General features: G+C 43.1%; 1 protein-coding gene across 3 annotated transcripts in view; it reads left to right on the top strand.

Moving 5' to 3' along the window:
• The window catches only part of DUSP16 (dual specificity phosphatase 16), a 90,410-nt gene that overhangs the window by 18,865 nt on the left and 50,391 nt on the right, over positions 1–21,154 (top strand). For all 3 annotated transcript variants that reach the window (XM_043882646.1, XM_043882648.1, XM_043882647.1), the window contains exon 3: positions 19,911–20,501. In XM_043882646.1, the coding sequence (XP_043738581.1) occupies positions 20,274–20,501 (228 nt within the window). In that variant the 5' untranslated portion in view covers positions 19,911–20,273. The remainder of the gene's footprint in view (positions 1–19,910; positions 20,502–21,154) is intronic.

Raw genomic sequence — 21,154 nt, 5'->3', positions numbered from 1 at the left:
GTGACTCATCAGTCCTTCTCCCAGGTATTTACTTGAGAAAAATGAAAACTTAGGTTCACACAAAAACCTGTACTCAAATGTTTATGCAGCTTTAGGAATAATCACCCCAAACTAGAAAGCACCCAAATATGCTACAACTAGCAAATGAACATATACTTGGTGGTACATTCCTACAAACAAACTATTGATAAATGCAGCAACAGGCATGAATTTTAAAGGCAGCATGTTGAGTAAGAGAAGCTACTGTTAAAAGGTGATAAGCCATATCATTCAATTTAAGTCATATTCTAGAAAGGAAAGCTTATAGGCATTGGAGAACAGGTTAGTTGTGGCCAGGGTTTAGGGTGGGGAGAGGGTGCTCATTACAAAGGAGTGGCATGAGGAGATTTTCTGGGCAAATGGAAGCATTGTGTCTTGGTTGTGGTGAGGGTTACATTATACATCTGGTCAAAAACTCATAGAACTATACACCAAAAAAACATGAATTTTGCTTTTTATAAATTAAAAGTAATTAAAAAAAAAAGTTTAGACACTAGGTCAATCTATGAAATCTGTATTTCTGTATAACAGTAGTAACCAGAAAATGAAATTTTAAGAAAGATGACATGTATAGTAAGAGCAAAAAAATATCAAAACCTAGGACTAAATCTAATGAAAGATGTCTAAAATTATTATATAAGCTGATTCTAAAGTTTATATGGAAACACAAATGGCAGGAATAGTCAAAGTAATAATATTGACGATAAACAAAGCTGCCAAATTTATTCTGTTGGATATGCAGTGTAGAAGAAACAAATGGATCAATGGAATAGAACAGAAACCAGAAGCAGATCCACGTCTGTTTTTTTTTTTTTTTTTACACATGTATATAAAAGTATGTGTGTACATTTGTGAAACTGAAAGTGATAGTTACTCAGTTGTGTCCAACTCTTTGCAACCCAATGGACTGTTAGCCCACGAGGCTCCTCTGTTCATGGAATTCTCTAGGCAAGAATACTGGAGTGGGTTGCCTTTTCCTCCTCCAGGGGATCTTCCCAATCCAGAGGTCAAACCCTGGGTCTCCTGCATTGCAGGCAGATTCTTTACCGTCTGAGCCACCAGGGAAGCCATTGTAAGTAATAACGTGTGTGTGTGTGTGTGTGTGTGTGTATACATACACATGCACATAGACACGATTTATGATTCAGATATTATACAGCAATGTGGAGAGAAAAATCTTTTCAGTAAATGATCCTAAACTGCTTATCCATATTAAAAACAACTGATTTTAACCCCTACCTCATACCATACACACAGAAAAACCCCAGCTGAATTGTAGATCTAAACACAGGAGGTCAAATAAAAAGGTTCTCAAGGTGTTCAACACGATAGTCACCAAAGAATGCTGAATAAAACTATAGTTACTACTACACAGCGACCAAAATAGCTAAAATTTAAAAACAAAAACCAACACAGTATTGTAAGGCAGTTATCCTTCAATTAAAAATAAATAAATTAAAAAAAAACAAGTATAGCAACAAAAAGCTTGAAAATATCCAGTGTCAGCAAGGATATGGAGCAAGAACTCTCAAACACTGATGGTGGGAATCATGAATTAGTACAACTGTTTTGAAAATTGGTGTATTATGTTACAGCTGAAATTTGCACTGGGCCTCTGACCCAACAAGTCCAGTCCTAGTTGTATACCCAACAAACATGTGCTTATGTTCACCAAAAGCCATGTACAAGAATGTTCATAGCATAATTCATAATTACTCCAAACTGGAAACAACCCAAATAGTCCATCAGTATAAGAATGGAGAAATACATTGTTGTATATTCAATGAAATAACATAAAATAGGAAAAGCTATTGCTATTGACAACACCATGGACTAAAATACAATGTTGAAGAAAAGAGTTCAGACACAGAAGAGTTCAAAAACAAGCAAAACTAATGTATTGATAGGGGTCAGGATAGTGGTTACCTTTAGGATGGGAGATTAGTTGATCGGATGGGATATGAGGCCAACTTCTAGAGTTTTCTACTTGATCAGGATGGTAGTTCCATGAGTATGCTATCTTTTTAAAAGTTCTTTGTACATTCATGATTTTTACACTTTATGGAAATATATTCTATTTGAACTTAAAAAGTTTATGAAAAGAAATATTTTGAGTTAACCATAGGAGTGAATGGCATCTGAGATTGTATTAGGTTTTTTTTGCATTGGTAAAGTTCATATTATCAGTGTTGTAAGATAGAAAATTATGTGTATCTACAGATACAAATAAATAGAGAGCGCTCCATAAATAAATACAGAGAACAGGCTTAAATTCTTTCCTAACTAAATCAAGACATTCCTAGGCTTCTTGAGTTTTTTTTGTTGCTTTTGTTGCTAGGGATAAATCCATTCTTCCTGTATCCCTGGTTTTTTTTTCTCTTCACAAAAGAATACACTGTTGGAAACTATTCTATATCAGTACCTATAGATAGACATTTTTCTTTTTTAGAGCCCTGTGGAATATAATATACTTAGCCTATCTATCACTCATTGACATTGAGGTTGTTTCTGACTTTTTATAATCACAAACATGTTTCTGTGAACAATATTTCACATAAAATGTACTTGAGCAAGTATATTTATGTAGGATAATTTATTGAAAGGAGTAGTTTTGGGTCTTACAGTCTGTATGCGTGCATGCTGAGTTGCTTCAGCCCTGTGGACTGTAGCCCGCCAGGCTCATCTGTTCGTGGGATTCTCCCCACAAGAATACTGGAGTGGGCTGCCACGTCCTCCTCCAGGGGATCTTCCCAACCCAGGGATTGAACTCGAGTCTCTTGTGTCTCCTGCATTGGCAGGTGGGTTTTTCACCACTAGTGCTGCCTAAATTATTTTAAACTTTTTGTTCAGAAATAATTTTACACTTGAAAGATCAGCATCTACTGGTAACAGTTTGCTCTCTCTGCTTTATCACTTGCTGTCTCTCTTTACACATATACGTGATACATTTTTCCATTTGCAAATAACTTGCACACATCTTGGCCCTCTGTCCCCAAGCACTTCCCTGGCTCTCCAAAGAACAAGGACATTCTTCTACACCCAGTAGAGCCGTCAAGCCCAGTAAGCTAGCGTGGACTTCATACCTCTGTTCAGTCCATTTCTGTTCCCGTCGTGTCCATCAACCCAGCAGGATTCTTCATAGCACGGTCTCCTTCTAGTACAGCATGCAGTTGAGCTTCAGATGCTGTGTTTACTTGTCACTTATCTTTTTAGTTTCCTTTTATTTGGTATAGTCCCTTGGCCTTTCTTTGTCTTTTTTAAAAAATAACTTTATTGGGATATAATTCACATGCCATAAAATTTATGTTTCCAAAGAACTTGAGATAAAACTCACAACTATAAAATTTATACTTTTAAAGTATACAAATCAGTGTTTTAGTATATTGACAGAACTGTGTGACCGTCACCACTATGTAACCCTAGAACGTTTTTATCATCCTCAAATAATCCCTTCCCATCTTAGCAGTCACTCCCCATCACCCTCCTCCCCACCTTTTGTGTCTGGTTCCCTTCTCTTAGCTTAATGTTTTCCAAGTTTACCCATGTTGCAGTTGGTATCAAATCCATTCCTTTCAATGACCAAGTCATATTCCATTGTATGGATATAGACATATAGACTATATTTTGCATGTCCATTCTAGTCCATGGGGTCGCAGGGAGTTAGACGTGATGGAGTGACTAAAACACACACACACATTGATCAGCTGAAGCACTTTGGGGCCATTATAAATAATGCTGCCATAAACATTCTTGTACAGGTTTTTGTCTAAATGTTTTCTGTACTCTCATATCCAAATTCTGACCTAGGTTTCATATGTCACTGTAGACTCTCTAGATCTTTCTTGGCCATTGTTTCCTCTAGAGTTTGAGATGGATTACAGGTAGTTTCCACATCCAAAACCCACCGATAAGGAGGGCTGACTGTATCTGTTGTACACCGTCATTTTATTTAAGGAACTTGAGCATCCTAGGATTTTGGTATCCACAGGGGCTTCTGGGACCACCCCCTGTGTTTACCGAGGGATGCCTTTAGTCAGAGAAACAATTGCTAAGGGGATGTGTACTGGGCAGTTTTGTTTTTTCAAGTGGTCTGTAGACTGAAAAGCCTGAGAACCGTAGGCCTAGACAGCTAACTTCTCTTGTCTGTGACTATTTAGGTTGCCCAGCTCCTGAGTGCTTATGGCCTTTCGTCTACCTTACTGGACCTTCCAGCAAAATGGACTAATTTTAATGAATTCCTCTTTTTTATTCTTTCTGCTTACACTTTGCGGGTGGACAGAACGCTGCTGGACAGAAGTCGAGGCAGTGTAATCTTGTCAGATAACTGTCAGAGTTGTGCAGTGGGTACCTCCCATTCATTCTTCTCTGTGTTTGTGTTGGGGAAGGGGACTGTTCCCACCTGGGGTCTGAAGGAAGAGGAACCACCTCTTCCCTCCCCATTTCCCCTCTGCTAGGTCAGTACCACAGTGAGAACCAGCAGCCTGTCTTGCCTCCTGAAGATGAGTTTGTTTGTATATCCTAGCAGGAAGCAGCCAGTCTCAGGGACCGGCTGAAAAGAGGTTGCCTCCAGAATTTGTAGAAGGGTCTTCTGGCTAGTGACGTCCCTGCTCCCCCCAGACTTCCCGGGGCCACAGGTTTTCATGAATACAGCTTGTGTAGCATCATCAGAACTGGGGTAGGAGAGCGTCCAGAGTAAATATGTGCTGGTGGAATCTATCGCCGCCTCCTCGCTGACCCCCAGACATCATCCCTGCAAGTCCTCCCAATCTCCTCTTGAAGCATCCCCATCCTGCTGAGCCTGGCAGATATTAATACCTGTGTACAAATTTTCTTTCTTTGGTGTTGCCTTTAATTGTGTCCCAAAGTACCTGAGCAAAGAGGCTCACACAGACTGGCTGTTCAAAAACTTGTTCCATGAACGAGCCCTGGGGAGACCCGCTGTTCAAAGGAGACAGCCTGTGAGCACTTCCTCTCTAGTTTCTTCTATTGTTTGTTAATCAGCTATATCATGAATAAAAACTCTGGACTCTTGGTTGAATGCCACTTTTTTTTTTTTTTTTTTTTAAAGAAACTGCTGGCAAACCTTGAGATGGGTGGGGATATCCTTTATTTAATGTAATATGGATGGTTTGGCTGGAGACCCAATTCTTGGTGTCCATCATCAGCTTATTTAATGAAGTTTTGCAGGATTGGACTAGAGGGAGGAGTTACAAAAGACTGTCTCCGCTCGGTGACTTGCCCTTAGTAATGGGAAATTCCCGGGCAGAGATGTTTAACCTGCACTCACTTGTTCACAGGTGAACACTGAATTTACCTTGTCTCCTCCCAAACTTTAAAAACATGTTTTGGATATATCTACATCTGAAAAAACAGGGGAAAAGAATGGAAACTGGGTTGCTTCAGCCGTAAGCTGTTTGATTAAGCCGCGGTAGGATTCTGTGTCTTAGCACATCCTCAGGGCCTTTTGTTGGGAGTCGTAGTGAAGTGTGCTCCTTTATTATTTCTGGAATTCAAGACTCTGTGCACTGACAGCTTGATCTATTACTGATAATATATCCAGAACATCAGGCCTCCAGCAGATGTTATAAAACACATACCTGAAGAAATAGGTCAGATGAATGACAGCACTGTGTATATCACCATGTTTCTCCTTTGTTCCCTTTTAAACTCTGCCTTCCAAGTGGCCTGTCTTTTGTGACCCCTGGGAGGAGATCAAGAATCCACCTTTAAGTGTTTGTGTAAAAAATACTGATGCTTACACCCTTCTCCCTAGAAGTTCTGATTTACTGGTCTGACGTCCTTCGGGATAATTAAGAATTGCCCAGGTGGCTCAGAGAAAGAAGTGGCGGCCCACTCCAGTATTCTTGCCTGAAGAATCCCATGGACAGAGGAGCCTGGTGGGCTGCAGTTCATGGGGTTGCAGAGTGCACGACTGACCACGCACACACCCACACAGGTGACTTCATGTGCCACCAAGGTTCAGAACTATTGTATTAACCAAAATACTCCTCCCATTGATCCTGTTTTAAGTTATTAGCTTTTTAGTGAATGTTCCAGTGTACAAATATGGTTCTTCTGCATACGGTGTTCCCGCAGTGACTCCATGACGCAGACAGACTTCTGCTTCCAGGGTTCCTCATTCTTCCCTAGTGTTCTCTGAGGGCTTGTTGCCTCACCGTCTTGTTCTCCACTCTACACGGCTGTTTGTGTGACGGGCTGGCCTTGTGGTGAGACCACTTCTCTTCACAGCCACACATATCAAGCGTTTAAACGGAGCGTGTTGTTCTTCATCTTTTGAAATCTATTGCTCCCTTTCTTCTTTCTTTTGGTTGCACCGTGAGGCACTCAGGATTTTAGTTCCCTGACCAGGGATCAAACCCATGTCCCCCTGCATTGGGAGTGTGGAATCTTAACCACTGGACCACAAGGGAAGTCTCTGAAATCTGTTGTTTTCTGTGCCTTTCAAGAGCCCATTAAATTTTGCAAAATGTTTGGTAAGCTCTATAGTGTTGTGGAAGGCTCTGTCATAGAAATTCAAGTTTCTCTTCTACCATTGATGAATTGTGTGACTTTGGGCAAATACTTCACATTTTGTAAAAGGGATATTATTAACCTACCGGAAGTCCCACAGCAGATTAAATGGAGGTTCTGCTTCATCTGGGAGAGTGGAATGGTCTGGCTGACTGCTTGTTCCTCCTTTATCAGCTGCTACTGTTGCCATTATGTACACTTCGAACACAGCTTTCAGACCCTTATGCCATCCAGGTGAGAGAGACTGAAAATCAGTTCAGTTGATTTCACTCAATCTTGTCCAACTCTTTGTAACCCCACGGATTGCAGCATTCCAGGCTTCCCTGTCGATCACCACCTCCCAGAGCTTGTTCAAACTGATGTCCATCGAGTCGGTGATGCCATCCAACCATCTCATCCTCTGTCATCCCCTTCTCCTCCTGCCTTCAATCTTTCCCAGCATCAGGGTCTCTTGAAATGAGTCAGTTCTTCACTTCAGGGGGCCAAAGTATTGGAGTTTCAGCCTCAGCATCGGTCCTTCCAATGAATATTCAGGACTGATTTCCTTTAGGATGGACTGGTTGGATCTCCTTGCAGTCCAAGGGACTCTCAAGAGTCTTCTCCAACACCACAGTTCAAAAGCATCAATTCTTCAGCACTCAGTAGGTCTTGACAACTCATTGAATGTGAACATTGAGAGACACGAGTGTGTCTTGAACTCAATGTTTTTCAAACTTAATAATGTATTTAAAAACAATCCTAAGAACCTTCTGGGGCATTTGTCAAAAATGCAAATTCCCAGTCTCCACTCCAGACTCCTGAGAATCAACTTCAGGGGTGGGGTCTGAGTGATTATTTTCCTCTTTTTTTTAAAAAAAATCAAACTCCTAAGTAATTCTTGTGATAAAACAGAAGTGAGCAGTTACTCTCTAGGAAATTGAATATGGTAGGCACTCAGTAAATGAACACATCTATTCCACTAACCCATTTAATTTTTCTTCCTATAGTTTTACAGATTAGTCCTCAAGCCTAGAATTTGAAACAAGCACTTTTTGCAGGAGAAAAAAATGAACATTGCACTGTACTTAGCGCTCTGTGATGCTTACATGTGTTAATAGCAATTGTGATAGGTTTCTTTTAAACTCATTTAGGAATCCGGACAATGGGATAAAACCGTAGAGCTTTATGAACATTATCCTTAGGATATATGCCATGGACTGCATTTTAGAGGAGATGATGAAATTGGATATTTTGGTTTTTAAGTCATTGAACTACTTAATAGAGAATCCTGTGGTCTGCTTTATATTAAAATCACTTGTGGCAAGTCTACTATATTTGTAGTCATTTTGCTTTTAATTTTAGTTTTGAATATGTGGTCTTTGATACTGAAGGTCACTTGGAAAAGGAACATGGCCCCGTACTAAAACATATATACTTAGGTTGCTTTGTCTGCAATCCATTTGAATGCCGTTTGCCTTGGAACACAGTTGTCATAGAGATAGGTAATTACATTTTGGAAAATCTGTTTCATTTTTTCATACTAATAAGTTGCTGTTGGATATATCCCCTGATTTTGTTAATTATTTTGGTTAATGATGCCTACAAAATAATTTTCACTTAGCTAATATAGAGAATGGCTTCCCTGGTGGCTGAGTGTAAAGATTCAGGATCGCTGGGTCAGGAAAATCCCCTGGAGAAGGAAATGGCAACCCACTCCAGTATTCTTGCCTGGAGAATCCCATAGACGGAGAAGCCTGGTGAGTTACAGTTCATGGGGTCACAGAGTCAGACTTGACTTAGTAACTGAACAACAACAGTCTAAGTCACCAGGGCATTTAAGGGCTTATGAAAATGTAAGATCCCGGAGTAGTAATCTCTACTCAAGATGACCACGTATGGAACACCACACTGGAAATGTTTTCCCTCTCTCCTCCAAAATGAAACTATTTTACAGTAGTAAATAATCAAAAGATTTTAAAGGTTGACCAGACACCTGAGTCCACGGGTGACTACCTCAAAGCAGTCTTAAGCACTTAAAATTACTCATTATAACAGCAACACACACAGGGTCTTGGCAGATCATCCTGAAAAAAAATGGGTTAATGATAACGGGTAAACCTTAGAAAGGAAGAGGGTTTGTTTTAATCAGAAAGAGAGAAATGAAGGTGACTATGAAGAAGAGAGGGTGAGAGGGAAACATCGAGGCTTCTGAGAACATATAAGGGCAAAGACGATGCCATGAGGTGATGATGTAAGAGTCAAATCATGGGGAAGAGCTGGCAGGAGGAAAGGACGAAGTGGAGAACGGAACTCTGGGATGAGGATAGGCTCAGTCTGACTCCCATCTGGGGAGCATCTGGGCTGCTCTTTGGTCTCCTTCTGGGCCGTGATTCTTCAGCCCAGGTCCTGGCCCTGTCACCCGCTTTGTCCTGCAATGCCGGAGACAGGAGCTCAATACGTGGGTCGGGAAGATCCCCTGGAGGAGGAAATGACAACCCACTCCAGTAGTCTTGCTTGGGAAATCCCACGGACAGAGGAGTCTGGCAGGCTACAGTCCATGGTGTCGCAGAGAGCTGGACTTGACTGAGGAACTCAGCACGAGCAGCTTCCTGATACTGTGACTCCCCGGCCTCAGGAGGGGAAGTGAGAAGACAGATTGGGTGACTCAAATTAGCCCAGGAGCCTGGTGGGATGCTGCTGCCCCTTCCCTGGCCTCCTTCCTTCTCGTTCTTCCTCACCTGGTGGCCTAACGGCCCCAGAGGGGGATCTTGCAAACTCCGGTGCTGGCAGAGAAGCAGCCGTCATTGTCTCAGAACCAACCTTGGAAATCCCCCACCACAGAGGAAGTTCTCTGCTCACCATGCTGTTTGTGGAGCCGTTGTCCAGGGGTTACCCGTTGTAACTTCTGTGTTGTGGGATGTAAAGTAGCTCCTCAACACGACTGCCTAGTGATCACATCAACCCTGATGCTCTGAGCTTGTCAGGCCCGCTTACTTGAGGCCTGAGATGCACTAATGGTGAGCTCATCATTTTGTTGTTCAGTAGCTCGGTCGTGTCGGACTCTTTGCCACCCCATGAACTATAGCCCGACAGGCTCCTCTATCCATGGGGTTTCCCAGGCAAGAATACTGGAGCAGGTTGCCATTCTCTTCAGGGGATCTTCCTGACCCAAGGATTGAACCCACATCTCCTGCTTTGGCAGGCGGATTCTTTACCACTGAGCCACTTGAGAATCCTCGATCTTATCACGTTCTTAGTGAAATAATCCTTCGATGTTACATGATCACAGATGAGGAAACAATAGGCTGGAGGATCTCTCTCTCTCTCTCTTTTTTTTGGAGGATATATCTCTTGTTATGACATTTTTGCTTTTATGTAAAGGAGCTGAAGTTAGGAACAAAGTCTCCTGAGTTCTGGTCCACAGGTTTGTTGTTGTTTTCTTTTTAAATAAAAAAAATCAGTGCACCCTAAAGCCCACTTGTTTCTGAGCTCCTAGGGTTAGTTTTGGCATCCAGGGGAAAAGAAATCGAGCTGGCCTAGAATGGAGATGGTTGGCATGGAGAGACAGACAGGAGCCTGTGATGGAGGGTCTTGTGATTGTCCAGCTCTGCAGCTCCGGCTCTCACTGTCGGTGGAGCTGAGCCTGGGGGCCGGCAGCTCCCCCCGGCCTGGCCAGTGTCCCGTTTTTGAGGCCCCAGGGTTATTTTTAGCGTTGGGGCCTTGGAAGCAGGTGTGGTCCAGGCTTGAAGGCCACGTCTGGAATCTGTTCAAGTCTTGTGCACGTCTGTTTTGGAGCTGAGGACAGTGACGGGGCCGCTCAGAGACTTTGTTAGAAGAATTTGTGTTTTTCCACCGAGAGGAGTAAAAGTCACATTGTGTATCATTTGTGATGCTTTAAGTAGGTTTGTTTTGGAAACTTTATAAATTAAAATACAGGTTAAGAGTGTTAGGGAATATATTAATTTTAAAGAGAAAGCTAGCTATGACTCCTTTGTATACAGAAAAAACCTTCTGTATTGAAAGAGTCACACCGCAGCTGACTTTTTTTTTTTTTTGTATTGTTGGTCTTTTGAAAAACTCTTTGTATTGGAGTATAGCTGATTATACTCCAATAATATTTATACATTATGTTACAACAATGTTGTGATAGTTTCGGGTGGACAGCAAAGGGATTCAGCCATTGATATGTTGCTTTTGTTCAGTCGTAAATTCATGTCCGACTCTTTGTGACCCCGTGGATTGCAGCATGGCAGGCTCATCTGTCCTTCACTGTCTCTCAGGGTTTGCTCAAACTCATGTCCATTGAGTTGGTGATGCCATCCAACCATCTCGTCCTCTGTTGCCCCCTTCTCCTCTTGCCCTGTCTTTCCCAGCATCAGGGTCTTTTCCAGTGAGTTGGCTCTTTGCATCAGGCGGCCAAAGTATTGACGCTTCAGCATCAGTCCTTCTAATTGAATATACAGGGTTGATTTCCTTTGGGATCGACTGCTTTGATTTCCTTGCTCTCTAGGGGACTCTCAAGAGTCTTCTCCATCACCACAGTTCAAAAGCACAGCCATACGTCTATGCGTATCCGTTCTCCCCCAGACTTCCCTCCCATCCAGGCGGCCGCATAACGTTGAGCAGAGTACCCAGTGCTCTGCATTAGGACCTTTTTGGTTATCCACTTTAAATATACCAGCTGACCTCTTTTAAAAGTCCAGTTTTATAGTCACAAGGGTGTAATTTAAAATTTAATTTTATTCACCCCCCAACATTATTATTATTAAATAATCCTTTGTAAGTTCTTTTGTGAAGTAGAGATTCGGCTTTTTACCTTTAGGGTAAACCTCAGTTTTCCCGTATCGTTTATTTATCTTCTGTTTCTCCCAGATTGCCAGTTTTCTTGACAGCGCTATTCAGGAGGACTAGATCCACTGAGGACCCAGGTCTGCATGGATGTCTTGCCTTTTTTCTAATTTTTTCATGCATTTTCCAGAAAGAAAGAATGGGAAAGAAAAGAATATAATACATATTACATTTACTTCACCCAAGCAAAACTATTATGACGTTTTCAATATATATGTTTGTGTGTTTGTATATATGTGGATGTTTGAGGTTCTGCTTTATGTACTGTTTTGTACTTCGATTTTACTCTCTTTACAAGTCATGATCTTTTCTCATTGTTGGTTGTTTACTGTGATCATAATGCTGGTAGTTTAGTCGCTAAGCCGTGCCCGACTCTTGCAATCCTATGGACTGTAGCCCATCAGGCTTCTCTGTCCATGAGATTTCCCAGGCAGGTATACTGGAGTGGGTTGCCATTTCTTTCTCCAGGGATCGTCCCAACCCAGGAATCGAACATGGGTCTCCTGCATCACAGATTCTTTACCGACTGAGCTACGAGGGCACTTTGTCAGGAAAGTACACCTTTTATGTAGTGGAATTTTGTTGTTGAGGGGAGGGTGAGCTAACTGGTGCATGAATAAAGATGATAAGTTTGTATTAGTATCACCAACCTCCTGCCTACAGCAGTCTGGCTTACAAAGGTCTTGTGGTGCATATTTGATACACCTTCTGGCAAGGAGAGCTCCTTGAAAACATTTTTCTTTATTTTAATGTGAAGCTCCTTTAAATGATTTCCTTGTTGTATAGCTGTATTCAAACTATCTTGTTTAATATGTCTTTGATGTTTTTACTACATTCTGTGCTGTAAAGCCAAGATTCTCTTTACTAGATACTACACATTTGTGGAGCTGGAGAATTGTATTAAATTAGCATTAAGAGTAATCTTTCTTGTTTAGTTTAGTCACTCAGTTGTGTCCGACTCTTTGTGACCCTGTGGACTGCAGCACGCCAGGCTTCCCTGTCCATCACCAACTCCCGGAGCTTGCTCAGACTCATGTTCACAGAGTCGGTGATGCCATCCAGCCATCTTATCTTCTGTTGTCCCCTTGTCCTATTGCTTTCAATCTTTCCCAGCATTAGGGTCTTTTCCAATGAGTCAGTTCTTCACATTGCGTGGCCAAAGTATTGGAGTTTCAGCTTCAGCATAGTCCTTCCAGAGAATATTCAGGACTGATTTCCTTTAGGATGGACTGGTTGGATCTCCCTGCAGTCCAAGGGCCTCTCAAGAGGCTTCTCCAACACCACAGTTGGAAGCATCAATTCTTCAGTGCTCAGCTTTCTTTATAGTCCAACTCTCACATCCATACATGACTACTAGAAAAACCACAGCTTTGACTAGATGGACGTACGGCAAAGTAATGTCTCTGCTTTTTAATATGCTGTCTAGGTTGGTCATAGCTTTTCTTCCAAGGAGCAAGCGTCTTTTAATTTCATGGCTGCAGTCACCATCTGCAGTGATTTTGGAGCCCAAGAAAATAGAATCTGTCACTGTTTCCATTGTTTCCCCATCTGTTTGCCATGAAGTGATGGGACTGGATGCCATGATCTTTATTATTAAAGTGTTTCTTTTCATTTCTTTGCCAGATAATGCACTAATATAGGAACCACAGCTTCTTCCTTTGTAGTTTTAAAGAAGGAACTATACTAAATTTTTTGTATATAAACTTTATATATATATATGTCTTATATACATATATATTTTATATATGTGTGTCTTATATATCTGTGTGTATATATATCCTCTTGTGTGTATATATCTATCTTTTTTTTTAATGCTTAAGTTGGAAGTTCAAGTGGCTAAAAATGCTTCATTTCTAAAAGATATAACATAGTTCTGAAGAAAGACTGAACACCTGCCACATCTTTTCCTGGCATTTGCCCCATTCAGCATTACTCTGATCAACATATTCATTGGCCTCAAGCCCTGACATAGAGAACTAGTCTCCCGGGCATCCATGTAGGCATCACTCACCCCCTCATGGTCTTTACTCAACCATCAGAGGAAGGCCTTCTCTGACTACTCTGTTTAAACTTTAACTATACCCCCACTCTCCTTCCTTCCCTACTTAATTTTTTCTCCATAGCATTGATCACCATCTTTCATATGATGTTTTGTTGTTTATTATGCATTTCTCATAATTAAATTAGAAGCTCCAGGAGGATAAGAGTTTTTGCCTCATTCATTTTTCCTGCATTTCCACACCAGTGCCTGGCACCTATTAGTTGCCCAGTAACCATTTGTGAATTGACTGAATGAATTGCAGTAGGCCTGACACATGCTCAGGAAAACCAGGATGTACTAATTACTCCTCATCTGATGTTCTGAGTCTCCTTTCCTGGCTACAGCCCACCTTTATTGCAAATATCCTTCCAAAACGAGTTCTCCTTAGCTCTCAGATTAAATCAGCCTCTGGGGGCTTCCCTGGTGGCTCATTGGTAAAGCATCTGCCTGCTAATGCAAGGGACATGGGTTCTATCCCTGGTCCGGGAGGATCCCACATGCCTCAGGGCAGCTAAGCCCATGTGCCACAACTATTGAGCCTGTGCTCTAGAGCCCAGGAGCTGCAACTGCTGAGTCCTGAAACTCTAGAGCTTGTGCTCTGCAAAAGCAGAAGCCACCACAATGAGAGGCCAGCACACCGCAACTAGAGAGTAGCCTCCACTCACTGCAACTAGAGAGAAGCCCGAGAGCAGCAGTGAAGACCCAGCACAGCCAAAAATAAATAAGTAAACAATAAAGCAGCCTCTGGCCACATATCTCTTGCCCAGCCAGGCCATCCCGGCATCCTTCATTCTCAATCCCTCAGGACCATCACTTCCAGTGGAGGAGAGTCCTCGTTTTCAGGCAGGGCCCCGGTAGGAAGCATTAAATGCAGAGGGTGAATGAGGGAGCCCTGTGGCAGGAGTGTGTCTGGAATGGATACCTGGCGTGGCCGCAGGAGAGAGGAGGGGAGCTCAGGAGGGTCAGGGAGGAGGGAGGCTGGTGGAACAGGTGACCGTCAACAGGAGGCTTCCATTGAGCCAGTGCCAAGAGCACAGTGGTCTTCATCAGTAGGACCACTGTCCCAGATCTGGAGTCTGCCTGGGGGGGCCTGCATCTGAAGCAGAGGCCTTGGATTCAGTCTTGGCAGATGGCTACTCTTCCAGCCTTTGTCTGTGGATCCTTGTTCCGTCGCTCAGTCATGTCCAACTTTCTGTGTCCTCATGGACTGCAGCACACCAGGCTTCTCTGTCGTCCCCTGTCTCCCGGGGTTTGCTCAAACTCATGTCCATTGGGTCGGTGATGCCTGTAAACGTCCTTGAGATGCGTGTAGACAGCCTGAGCCTCTCAAGCGTGGGTTCTTCCTTCTGCACCGGGAATTGCTGCAAGTGGTTGGATTTTACGGTGCTGACAAGTGTGGTCTCCATGCCTAGTTCTGTCTAGACAGTGATCCAGGCGACCTCTAGCCCGTTACAGCCACCGCTAGTCAGGTTGCGACCTCTGCTTTGGGGTAAGAAAATATGGTCAAGGCAGGAATAGGTGACTGAAAGACACATTAAGCTCATACTGCCCTCTTGGCTTTGCTGAGCACAGTTTTTTGGTTTGTTTTTGTTTCTCTGTTGAATATATTTTACTAAATACTAGACCTCAGAATTTCTGTCAGGGTTAATCCACAGAACATGAGGCAGAGTAGCTTTAACCAATGTAGACCTAAGATGGTTGGAGTCCAAGATGGTCTTGCTTCTAGACACCATGGGCTGCTTTTTCCCCTTTTGAGTTTTTTCACTTTTTTTTTTTAATGAGGAGTGGGATGGCATGGGAGGGGGGAGGGAGGCTCAAGAGGGAGGGGACATATGTATGCCTATGGCTAATTCATGTTGATGTATGGAGAAGCCAACAATATTGTAAAGCAATTGTCTTCCAATTAAAAATAAATTTAAAAGAAAGGTCTATGTGAGGACTTTCCTGGCGGTTTGTTGGCTAAGACTCCGAGCTTCCAACTCGGGGGCCGGGGTTCAATCCCTGGTTAGGGAACTGGATCCCACATGCTGCAAGAACCGACACACCACAACAAAGACCCAGTGCAGCCAAATGAATAAATAAAAATAATTTTTTTTTTTAAAAAAAAGAGGAAGGTGAAATTCTTTAAGAAAGATTCTCTTTGTAGACTGCTACTTAAAGCCTATTTGGTGTATCTTGTTGCCAATTTCTTTAGTTTTATTGGAGGGGGGAAAAATTAAGACCAGCTTGTAGTTTAATAACAGTAAACTTCTGACCTGATTTTATCCTTTCCATAAATTCCCTGAGAATCTGAACCTGAGCGCAAGTCCACTGAGCAAGACTCGGTCTGGGGATTGCTGTACACACTTGGGCCCCTGTGTTCCATCTGAAAAGTTTTATTCCTGTTGACTTCTTGAAGAGATTTGGGATAAGATGAGCTTTTTGGTGTTGCAACAATCAAATACTGTCTTATCATCTTTTATTTTATTCATTTTTTAAAGAGGTTTTCCTTCTTAGTGATGTATTTTTCTTTTTAAAAATATTATTTGACTGCATCCGGTCTTAGTTGGGCACATGGGATCTTTGATCTTCACGCGGGATCTTTTAGCTGTGGCATGTGGGATCCATCCAGTTCCCTGACCAGGGATCAAATTTGAGCCCCCTGCATTGGGAGCACAGAGTCTTAGCCACTGGACCACCAGAGAAGTCCCGTGTGTCATCTTTTAAATCCTTAGTCGCTTAGTGCGTAGTTGCTCAGTCTCGTCCAACTCTTTGCAACCCTTTGGACTGTGGCCCGCCAGGCTCCACTGTCCATACTATTTCCCAGGCAAGAATACTGGAGTGGGTTGCCATTTCCTTCTCCAGGGGATCTTCCCGACCCAGGGATCTAACTAGTGTCTCCAGAGTCTCTTCATTACAGGTGGATTCTTTACCTGCTGAACCATCAGGGAAGCCCTTTTAAATCCTACTTGATGCCAAAGATTTTGAGAGCAAACCTGTCACAGATATGTTCCTGATCTCAGGGTGTTGACATTCTTCCGAAAGAGCAGCAAACACAATATTGTTGTTTCTGCCATACATCAACATGAATTAGCCATAGGTATACATATGTCCCCTCCCTCCTGAATGTCCCTCCCATCTCCCACCCCTCATAAAAATTTTGAACTTAGAGCTGTAGCACAGGGTGAAGACTTCCCCAGAATTCTCTAGCTGCAAGTAGATGAGGTTGTCGGCTATTATTACCCCTCCCTCCACACCCTCTTGGCAGCCTCAGCCTCTCCTTAGTCACCTGGGATCACCGGAAATCAGACGTGCCCGTAAAGGTGCCGTTAAAGAGCTCCAACTGGCTGCGATACAACATGAAAGGCGTATTTTATCCTCAGTTCACCTTCGTTATTTGTTTCAGTTACATCCTCGTGTCAGGGCCACTTTGACCAGACCTCTTCCTGGGAAGGAAAAGGGTCTTTTTCTATCTGGGACTACAGACTTTGGTCATTGTATCTGGAGTGACTGTTTTCTTCCTGGTGGACCAGTTGGCTGCAGGCTGTCTTCAGCTTCAGTGATTTGGGCTTTTGGCTGCTGCCACTTCTGCTGCTAAGTCGCTTCAGTCGTGTCCGACTCTGTGCGACCCCATAGACGGCAGCCCACCAGGCTCCTCTGTCCCTGGGATTCTCCAGGCAAGAACACTGGAGTGGGTTGCCATTTCCTTCTCCAATGCATGCATGCATGCATGCTAAGTCGCTTCAGTCGTGTCTGACTCTGTGCGACCCCATAGACGGCAGCCCACCAGGCTCCTTTGTCCACAGAATTCTCTAGGCAAGAGTACTGGAGTGGTTTGCAATTTCCTTCTCCAGGGCTTTTGGCTGGAGGGAAGCAAAGATAAGAGCTTTCTAACTCAGCTTTCGCATGTTTGCCATCTTCTCCCTCCTTCGTGCCTGGATCTGCTAACCCAGATACTGCTTTGTCCCCAGAGGACATTGTACCATTGAGAGAAGCCAGTGCAGCTCCAAGGCTCGGCCCATTGTCATTGTCTGTTTGTTCCCTTTCTCAGGTTTCCAGCTTCTGTGCTGCCCGGGCTCCCGCATGGACCAGGCGCGTCACTGTCTCAGTGCAGCTTTGTTGCGGGAATGGATTCTTAGAAAATAGGGTGATCCAGCAGTAGGAGCCCTGGGGAGGGCGGGAGTCGGGCTGTCTCAGCAGAGGACCTGGCATGGCTGTGAACTGTGTCCCCGGCCAGTCAGCACGTGATTCAGAAACTCCCTGGGTAGGTGCTTTGCAAACAGATGTTAGTTGATCGATGAGGACAAATGCTCTGCTCTGATTTCTTCAGTTGTAGTAGAGATGACTTTTGTGCTTGACTGCCATTTAGGCTGGACTAAAAGCAACACTTTGCTGTAATGAAGATGAGAAACGGAGAAACCGAGTTTTACACAGAGCTGATTTGTAAGATGTGAGGGTGGACGAGGTGGTTCCTCAGGTGCCTTCTAACTCCTTGTGTGTCTGGCTCTTATGAGAAGGGGGACAGCCTGGCTGAAGCTGGACGAGAGGAGGATGGAGTTTCTGTCTTTATCTGCTGAGGGATGTCTTTCAGATTCCAGCTGCAAGGCAGCTTTGTTCACCATTGGCATCTTTGCAGCATTCTCCCTCCTTCCCTATGTGATGATGGGTTGCTTTCTGACTTACTCACTTGAGATAACTGAGATGATTTCATCCTCAAAACAAACTCCGTGGGGGTGACAGAGCCCATGTTATATATCTATATTTTGTATATGAGGAGAATGTGGTTGAGAGGTTAGTATGATTTGTCCGAAGTTAAGGGCAAGGCCACTCCTCTCTCCATCCCACCTCTTCCTGTTTCTCCAGGCTTCAGTTCCTATTGGGTTGGCCAAAAAGTTTGTCGATCTTTTTAAGAAAAACCCGATCTTTTATGGAAAAACCCGAACGAACCTTCTGGCCAACCCAATAATTTGTAAGTCTGAGATTGGGAAGCAGGACTCAGTGATGATTGAGGAGTGATCAGTGATCTTGGGACCCTTCGTCGTGTCCTACTCTTGGCAACCGCATGGACTGTAGCCTGCCAGGCTCCTTGTCCATGGAATTCTCCAGGCAAGAATACTGGAGTGGGTTACCATTTCTTCTTCCAGGGGATCTTTGCAACCCAGGGATTGAACCCATGTCTGTTAAGTCTCCAGCATTGGCAGGTGGATTCTTTACCACTAGCCCCACTTGGGAAGCCCTGAGGGGTTCTACTATCAGTTAATCAAATATGAATTATTCAGTATCTTATGTCATTTTCAGAACAGAATTTGACTTACTTGTAACAGTGCTAATTGAATACCTTATGTGCACAGCACTGTGGAGGTGAGAAATAGAATACAAAACATATGCTCTCAGATAGTTTGTCCTCTAGAAGTTGAATGCCAACAGTGGATATCTCATTTAAAGTAGCAGAGCATTTCCTATAAGCAGAGATGGACTGGGGAGATAAGAACATGAGAATAGTGAAGGTCAGGGTGAGATCTAAGTGGTGGGCACAAAACTCCAATTAGTGTTAATAGGAAAAGGTCTGTCTTAGGAATTTAGGAAGGGTAGGGAAATAGTGAAGGACAGGGAAGCCTGGCATACTGCAGTCCATGGGCTCACAAAGAGTCGGACACGACTGAGTCACTGAACAATGACTAAAGGATAGGAAGTGTCAGGGCCACTATTTAGAGCCCTGTCTGCCTGGGTTGTTAGGTTTAGAGTCCACAGTGAAGGTGTGAAGTTTCCTGAGGCTGGGAGTCCATGAGACTCTTAAAAACAAGGTACAAGAAAGGGAGAACTGCGAGGTGGTGGGAGGGCACCAGGCCAGGGTCTTAGCTGTGGGTCTGCCGGGAGAGGAGTGAGAACATCGCAGACCCCCAGCAACAAGTTCAGTACTTGGTGTGACAAGCATATCGGTCACTCTGTCCCCCGTCTTCCTTAAAAGGTGCCCGAAATTTACAGAACCTCCCGGGTTACTGCCTCTTCTCCCAGAGGGCAGTTTAAAGGAATCTTCACAGCACACACACGCCCATTATCAGAAAAGACCTTTTGTCCTGATAACCTGATCCCTGGCTGCCCTTCTTTGTGCTTTTTTCAAGAAATAAGGAAATAAAATGAACGAAACCCATCTGGAATAAAGATACCTGAAGTGGCTTTTTATAGCTCTTTTTAATTTCGTACCATAAGTCCATCAGTTCTGGGCCCCCAGGTGGTTATAATTCATGACTATGTCTTCTTTTGTCATCTCTGAGTTTTTATATTTTGAGGTGAAAGTGAATGATCGTTAGTATGTTTTCTGAAGCCATACCTACTTGTCCTTTGTTTGTGTGTTCACATGAAACAGTGCATCAAGTATGGAATTAGATTAATGGAGTAAATATTATGAATCATACAGTCCCTCTAATCCGCTGCTCTTTCTTTCTCTGACCCCCGTGTTTTGTTTTCCGTCTGTCATTCTCCCTCGGTATAGGCCTTTCAGCCCCGTGGCAAGCTGTTGGAGCGAGAGAACAGAGGTAAAGAATGATGTAATGCACTGGCCGCCCCAAAGCATCTTTTGTTGGAATGGTTATTCCAGTCATCTCTTTATGAATCAAATGTGAGGGGCTGCTCTGTGGACGCAGGCCTTTGCGAGAACACATCAACGGGAAAGAGAAAGACACATTCACTTGGAGGGCTCTCGCCGAAAATGGGTTTAACTCTGCTCTTGCCAGTCACCACCAGCCTGACCTCATACACTTCAGTACAATGGAGTGGCTGAGCCTTTGAGCACACCACCATTACATCATCGTGGCAAATTAAAGGAAGAGGTGGGAAAAGAGGACTTATTGTTGTCATGGCCCATGAGATGATTGGAACTCAAATTGTTACTGAGAGGCTGGTGGCTCTGCTGGAAAGTGGAACGGAAAAAGTGCTGCTAATTGATAGCCGGCCATTCGTGGAATACAATACGTCCCACATTTTGGAAGCCATTAATATCAACTGCTCCAAGCTTATGAAGCGAAGGTTGCAGCAGGACAAAGTGTTAATTACGGAGCTCATCCAGCACTCGGCCAAACATAAGGTACATGCTTGCTGGGTTTTTTTTTTTCCTTTTGAAAATAAATGGACATATTGAATGGGGAACTATTTTAAATGAAGCCCCCCTTTTAAGGGGAGAAAGTAATTTGGGGAAGTTTTGGTTGCTTTTTTTAAACTTTGGTACCTTATGATATCTTGAAATAATTCACTAATTCTAAATAGTGTCCCTGCTCAGAATTTTTCTGAACTGTACACAAAGGTGTAACCTGTTTTAATTTGATCACGTGCTGTGTTTTCCTGTCAGTGCTAAAAAATTGTTCTATTAATTCAGTCACCAATAAGTTATGTTTAATACAATATTTTATTAATACTCAATTAGTAATTATGTATGAATATAATATTACACGTGTGTTATTAATAATTAATACCTGAGCAATTTAGCATGCACAGCACATTGTTTTTTGTTGTTTACAAACATAATGAAAGGGAGTCATTGTTTTCAAGTGCCCTGGGAAAAGAAGTGGAAACTAATTATTTTAGAAGTACTTTTCTTTTGTGGGAAGGTAATGATCAAAAGTTAAGGATCTTCAAGGCAAGTTTTTCTGAGGATACCAAAATTTCATGTTTGTGGTTGGTAAGGCAATTTCTTTTGTTCAGGAATAAAAATGAGTTCATGCTTTAGTTTTACTAAACAAC

The sequence above is a fragment of the Cervus elaphus genome, chromosome 22, assembly GCF_910594005.1.
Source record: "Cervus elaphus chromosome 22, mCerEla1.1, whole genome shotgun sequence".
Classification (NCBI taxonomy): Eukaryota; Metazoa; Chordata; class Mammalia; order Artiodactyla; family Cervidae; genus Cervus; species Cervus elaphus.
This window is presented reverse-complemented; position numbering and strand designations above follow the sequence as displayed.